At 28.8% G+C, this 7448-nt stretch overlaps 1 protein-coding gene across 1 annotated transcript; it reads right to left on the bottom strand.

Moving 5' to 3' along the window:
- Window positions 1-3082: 3082 nt before the first annotated feature.
- LOC133796489 (shikimate O-hydroxycinnamoyltransferase-like) lies at window positions 3083-5923 on the bottom strand. The gene is made up of 2 exons (XM_062234022.1): window positions 5416-5923; window positions 3083-4221 (listed from the first exon to the last, which is right to left on the bottom strand). The coding sequence occupies exons 1-2, from the start codon at window positions 5836-5838 to the stop codon at window positions 3283-3285; spliced, it is 1362 nt and encodes a 453-aa protein (XP_062090006.1). The 5' UTR covers window positions 5839-5923; the 3' UTR covers window positions 3083-3282.
- Window positions 5924-7448: the final 1525 nt, after the last annotated feature.

Below are 7448 nucleotides of genomic sequence, written 5' to 3'. Positions count from 1 at the left end.
AAATATTATTTTACTTTTGTTTCTTTATTTTAAAAAAATAAAAATATGTTTGTTAACTATTTTTGTTTTTAAAAATAAAAAATAATAAATGTGTTTGATAACTTTTATTTTTATTTTTTGTTTAACAATATGAAGTGTTGATTTGAATAATTGAAGAAAAAAAAAGTTGAAAATGGATTAAAAAAATTTGAAAGTGAAAAAATTCTATTTTCAAAATTTAATAAATTTTAATTAAAATTAAAAAATAATAATAAATAAAAATAGAGTTACCAAACACATTTTATGTTTAATTGTCAAATTTTTAATTAATTAAATAGAAAACTATTTTTTTTTAAGTGTTACCAAACAACATTATATTTAATTGTCAAATTTTTAATTAATTAAATAAAAATCTATTTTTTTAAGTGTTACCAAATACAACCTATATTTTTAAATAACTTTATGATTATGACTTTTCAACAATATGATTTTCTAAAGTGTAAACTTTGATTACAATTTTGTAAGTGTACAAATAAGTAATTCAAAACTGAATTAAAGATGTTAATATATATATATATGTTGTTCAAGATAATATTTGTAATGGTTTGATACAAATTTGAAGTGTAATATTCAACATGTAATGGGATGGGTAATATGAATAACTCGGTAGGCATAGAATACCGTAATTTTGTAATTAGTTTAAAATATCATATTTTTAGAATTTTTTTCCAAATTTGCCGTATATGTGTTAATTTCCCTAAATTATTTATGACCAATTTCACATATAATGAGAGACATAAGTGAGAGACTCACTCGGCCTTTGCCAAAGAAGCAGACCTAGAATTAGAGAAAAAAGTCATTTTTTATTATATATACTAAAATAGAAAAAAGAAATTGAATTAGAGGTTCATAATTTTAATTTTAATTTAAATCGTAGTAAGCCCAACAAATAAAGTTCAGTTACAACTTATAATGTTTCCTTTCGCCAGTGGCATGATGGCCTGGAATGTCATACTAGTCCATTGACCATTTGTAAGCTGCCAGCCCATTGGCAACATGGGTCACAATCCATTTGCCAAAGTTGGGCGTCCACCATTTCACAATCCAATAAAAAACAGCCCAGTCATTCTAAGACCATGTGGCTGAAAGACTACCAAATCAATCAACACGTGGATCCAGCCCCAAGAGCTGAAGACTAAAGTTGTCTTGTCAAATCCTGGGTAATAAGTAATAACACAGTTGAGACCTATAAACACCTAGTCTTAAATCGCCTAACCTTGCGGAGCATCGAAGAACATTCTCTCAAGCAACCATTACTAATACTCTTTCTAGCATATGGTACAATAACCAAAATACAATCACTAACAAAGATGGGTCATAGTTTTACCAAGATTTGCCCGGCACCTTGGTGTCCCAAGATTTTAATGATCCTTTTTTTTTTATTCTAATGGTTTGTGGTGTTCACAATCATACATCTCAACAAATCAGGGAGGGAAGCTAATATTTTGGATACTATGTTGTGAAAAAATTATAGATTAGATAATTTATTTTGTTAAATAATAATTTAAATTTTACATTTTACAAAATAGAACAAAATAATATTGTAAATCTAGTATTAGTCAAATTTATTTTAAATACGACTAAAATGCATTTCAATTTTATTTAATTAAACACTTAAAAATAGATGTTAAAATAAAAAATTAATTAATTTTTTTAAATAAAAAATAATTAAAAAACTTTGAATTCCCTCTCTTCTCTTCCTCTCTCCTCTCTCTTCCACGTTCAAAGTTTCAGATCTACCTCTCCCACCAGCTCCAGCCACCATCCCCGTCCCTAGCCTAGATCCGCGCCGCCCCAGCCCACCCCTGGCTGTTGCAGAAAGAAAACAATGATGTCCTTTTTTTTTATCTCCCTCAAATAAAGGTCAAAGTGGCTGCTCTGATAGAAAACAAACTGATTTGGGTTTGGGTTTGGATCCCAGATTTGGCAAAACAGCCATGGCAGAAGATGAAGCAATTTGGGTTTTGATTTAGGTCCCGGATATGGCAAACTCACAGGCAAATGACCATTGTAGAAGACGAACCAATTTGGGTTTGGATCTAGGATCTTGTGAACTCGCAGGCACAAGATGAACCAATTTTTGTTTGGGTTTGGGTCCGCACCAAACTTTGCTTTCATTTGCCCATGCCAAGGCAGTCAGATCTCCTTGTATAAGTTTGGAATGAATAAGATTTTGAATTTTTAAGTGTTTAATGCTTCACTGTGTTTCACTGAATAAATCTCGGTTTTGTTTATGTTGTTATTTTGTTCATTGTTTGATGATGATGATTCTTTTCATTTATTGTTCAATCTTAGGTTTTTTTTTTTTTTTTTTTGGATTTTTCAACAAAATGAAGGAAAGAAGATGATTTGATTTAGGCCTTTTATGTGTTTTTAAAATAAAATTCTGATTTTGTTTTAATTTTTCTATAAATATATTTTTATTTTTAAATTAAAATTTATATGATTTAATTTAATTTTTAATATTTAAAACTTATTAATCAATAATTTAAAATTCAATATTAAATAAAATCTATGGACATTTTAGGCATATTTAAAAATAATTGACAAAAATTCTGCTTAGTGTATATTTTGTTTTATTTTGCAAAATATAAAATCTGAATTGTCATTTAATAAAAAGAAGGTTTGATCATTAACTTTTGCACTAAGGTCTAAATGTTATTTACCCAATCAACAAATCTAAATTTTACCAACTATAATATCTTTTTTTATATATGGGTAGTTGTTGTATTGACACTTTTATTCTTCTCTTCTATGGTTTATTTTGTAGTAAGTAAATTCTATTTTACATTTTTTTTTTTTTGCACTCTTCTATCTAGATGCCTGAGATGTATATAATCAACATTATTAAATAATTATTATTTCAGAAAAATTATAAACCATCAGTGGATATAATTAAGAAAGTACAAATAATAAAATTGGAAGGAAAAAAATGAGCATTTAGTATTTCTTTGAGGCATTATTATTGTGCTATCATTTGAGCTATATCTAACATAAAATAGCTGGAATTGTATTTTTCAAACACAATTTATAATTGCTAATATTTATTATTTTTTAAAATTAAAATGCAAATACAAGAGACTTTATACATTCAAAATTTCTTATTTAAAAAATTATTCAATGATATGTATATATAGGTCATCACTAGGTAGCATGATATATCTAGTACTATATCTCTACATAGTACTAGTATAGCTATATATATCGTACATATTTCAAAACGTATATAGAAATAAAGAGTGATCATAGAGTAGATCGAATAATGAAGTCTCCAACACCAAGACGTTTGTTCTCGTCATATTGATAAAACAGTATCTCAAATGCTGTAATATGTTGTGGTTGCAAAGCTATATGCACCAATAAACTTCCATCGTTGCCTAGACAAGGTATAACATATGATTTTCCCTCGTACATAATGCCACCAGGTCCAATGTAAATAGGTCGACTCCATCCAAAATCAACATCATAGTTTACCAACCTAACCCAACTGATAATTCTAAGATTTGGACAACTGTAAGTGTGAGGCCCATGCCGAAGGGAGGACGCATTAGGATGAAGCTCCAAATGGTCAATACTTGATCTTAAATAATCGTTGTCCATTTTCTCCAAATCTTTATGGATACAACTTGCAGCGTAAGACAGTGGTTTGGTTTTAAGATCACCTACCTTGGCCATTGATGCAGCTGCAAAAATCCCTCTACCAAAGTAACCAGGTGGAAGTGGGGGTTGCAATCTATTGGAGAATCTTCCACTGATAGGAAAGTATAAGGTGGTTTGTTGATCATCAGATTGCTCGCGTGCTTGACAAACACATTTCCAAATATGAGCTGCGAAAGTCTCGTATGTGCTCAACTTGGTTGTATTATTGGTATTGACATCTTCCTTGGCCTTTGCTTTTATGGTGTTTAGTTGCTCCTTGGTGAGTTTAAAACAAGCGACTTTAGTGACAACTTTAGTAAAGTCTTGTTGATGATGAGGTTGGTATTCAATGTGATGAAATGAGGGCTGAGGTGGGTTTCGAGGTCGAAGTAATGTTCGCTCTAAAAATGGTGGAATAGTAATGTCAAGACCACGAGCGATCTTAGACCATGATTCAATGAAGTGAAATGCAGAAGGCCCATCTGCCAACTGTTGGTTGAAACCAATACCAAGTGATACTCCACCACACTTGAAGTAAGTGACCTAAAAATAAATTTTAGAACATAATATTGCAAGTTGCTACTGATACAAAATTATGGAATACTTATTACAAATTATGCAAAATTAAATTATTTATTTTTAATAATGATGGAATTAATAAAGCTTAAATTATATTAGTTTAAGTTTTGTCAAAAAAAAAAAATCATTTTCAATTTTTTTGTTAATATTTGAAAATTTTATTTAATTAATCTTTTAAGAATTTATTCAAAAAAATTACTTTTTTTAAGAATTTAAAAGAAAAAATATATATTTTTTGAGTTTTTGAAATATTTTTAATTTTAATATTTTATAAGAAATATATATTTTTAATTTTAAATTACTTTTAATTATAAATGATTTATTATACACATGGCGTTGACCTGACAATAACAAGTGGTTAACCACATAGGATAAAACTTAACATAAGTCTTACTTTACAATACTGTAAATAATTTAGGAGTAATTTTTAACTTTACTAAAAAATCAGGGACAAAAACTCTAAATAACCATAATAATTTTAGACAATACATGCAAATTAATCATGTAACTAAATCTTCATAAAAAAATGCAACTAAATGAAAATGATTTTTCCATTAATTGTACATCTCGATAACTAATTATAAGGAGGGATCTCATAAATTTATTGATTTAATTTTTAACAAAAAAAACAATATTTATTACAAAAACTAATTTTAAACACAAATGTTAATATCCAGACTTTTTCCTTATTATTTTTGTACTTTTAAGTTTTTTTTTAACTAATAATTCAAGTATTTTGTGTCCTATTATTTTTCTACAAATTAAACTTTCCCTTCTTTTTTTTTTTTGAAAGGGGAATAAAATTTTCCTTCACTAATATTGTAAAAGTGTAATAAAATGTGTTCTTTAATTATGTACTAAAATATAATACCAACAGACATGATATAACAATTTTATTTAAATAATTAAATTTATTAAAATCAAATTTAAAAAAAAATATCACCAGCCATGTAATATTTTTGTGCACATATCATTATTTTATTGTAAAAAAACTTTCATTTTATCATTGGTTTTGCACTTTATATATTCTTGTCATTTAACCAATGTATTTATTTATATATATATATATATAATTGCTATGACTCATCATAAATTAATTAAGTCCACCAATATTAACAATAGTAATATTTATATAACAATACCATAAAGAACAAGTACCTGAGATAAGAGTAAGGGATAAGAAGAGATTCCGAGAGAGTAGTCAACAGTTGGAGTGAGCCTCCGAAGCTCTTGCGAGGGAGCAAAATCTCCCAAGTCATCGATGACAGCGGTGGTCTCCGCCGTGACGAAGAGGACACCTTCCTCATTACAGTCTATCTCAGTCCGGCCACCGCCGTCGAGCCGTAAGCGGCCGGCGATGGGATAAAAAGGGACAAGGACCTTACTAAGGGCTTGTTTGAGAATATTGGCATCAAAAAAGTTGGAGGCTCCATTGTTGGATCTGTAGAAGTATAGTATTGGAACATGAGTGTGACTGTTTATCATCATGTCCAAAATCGAGAGCCAAAGTCGCCGCCGTGGAGTCTTCTCCGCTGGCTTCACCATACTCGACTCCTTCTCCTTGATCATCGCCATCGCCATCTCACTACTGAACGATCGATCAGCTGTAATAGCTATATATGTTCTTATTATAATAAAAGAAATATATAAGATGAGAAAAGTCGTCATTATTTTTAAAGTAAGCAATGGAATATTTCTAAAATAATTGATTTGAGATGCTTCTTGCTTTTTAATATTTAATTATTGAGTTCACTTGATCAATGAGATACACGTTTCTTCGCAAACGCCAAAAACAATCTGATTCTGATATAGCAAACGATCACTATTCAAATAATAAAAATTCATTATATCCATCTTTTGTACGTAATTTACTGTTTGCAACGATAATTAATCTAATTTCTTATTATTCATGTTTATTTTGCTTAATCTAATATACAATATGTGAATAATAATGTGGAGTAGATTCTCGCTAATTGATTTATTTTTTAAAAATGAACGAGAGCAGTTATTTGTCTGAACTTTCTGTGTGATACTCTGTATTGGCTTTTTCTTTTCTTTTCTTAAGAAAGCCTAACCAATTAAATAGTGATCGGAGAAGATTAAAACTAGAATTTATTTATAGGACTGCTAATTAGTGTTGATTTTTTTTCATTAATTTAATAGGTAAAGGAGAGATTTTATACAGTCAAATCAAAACTAGATGTTTGAAAAATTATTCAATGATATGAAGTTTAGCTCACATGATATATGTTCATAATCATTATGCACATGAGATGTAAATACACACGTACATACAAAGAGGATTCAATAATAATTGGGGTGTGAGTTTATTAGCCCCTGCCAACAAGAGTGTCTCTATTTTTGGTCAAATTTTTTTTTATATGACATTGTAGTAAATTATAGTATAGTAGACATCTCACAAATTTGTAAAAAATTCTTAATAATTTATGATGCCCAAAATAGAATTCAAACAATCAATTGCACGCGTGTCTTTTTTTTTTTTTTACACGGCTGCAAACCATTTTAAACTCTTGTTTTTGAAATTGTAAATTATTCAAAAAAAATTTAAAACTAGTAATATGCATCCTATAACTACAATATATACACCACCATATTAAACAAAATTAGTATAACTTCTTCCCATTTAGTTTTTTTTTTACTTCTTCCCATAGTTATATATGCACATCTCCAAATAAAGCTCCAAGTTGTTGTGTGCGTAATCATCTAGTGTTGAACCAAAGTCTGATGAGTTCTTCAATGGTTTATATTGGACTCATAACCTCACAGCATAGCTTGATCCAGCGAACAGTTGATTACAATTTCTCTGGTCTATTCTTGATCTCTATGTATCAAATGGAAAATGGTATGGTCATCAACATCAAGTCCACCAGCAACTCGTGAATGGGGCTATGGTGAGAAGACCATTTCTACTGGGCATAGGCCCAAAGTCCTATACTAGCAACAAATAATGAGATTTTTTCAAAACTACCTATTTTTTATGTTTTTTATAATATATTTTTTTGCAGTTTCTGGATTTGTTTTTTAAATACGGTTTTTTATTACAAAAATATACTGAACAGTTACCTAATATTTACCAAACATTAGCTACACATTTACCATACGTATACATATACCAATATTGTAAAAATGTAATAAAACAACGTAAAAATGGATATATTTTTAACAAGAAG

The sequence above is a fragment of the Humulus lupulus genome, chromosome 8 (assembly GCF_963169125.1).
Source record: "Humulus lupulus chromosome 8, drHumLupu1.1, whole genome shotgun sequence".
Classification (NCBI taxonomy): domain Eukaryota; kingdom Viridiplantae; phylum Streptophyta; class Magnoliopsida; order Rosales; family Cannabaceae; genus Humulus; species Humulus lupulus.
This window is presented reverse-complemented; position numbering and strand designations above follow the sequence as displayed.

Bases quoted from the DNA above. Each gene is read 5' to 3' on its own strand.
- LOC133796489 (XM_062234022.1), bottom strand. From the start codon at position 5,838: ATGGCGATGGCGATGATCAAGGAGAAGGAGTCGAGTATGGTGAAGCCA. The intron at 4,222-5,415 runs GTACTTGTTCTT...ATTTATTTTTAG, and splicing joins ATCCCTTACTCTTATCTCAG to GTCACTTACTTCAAGTGTGG.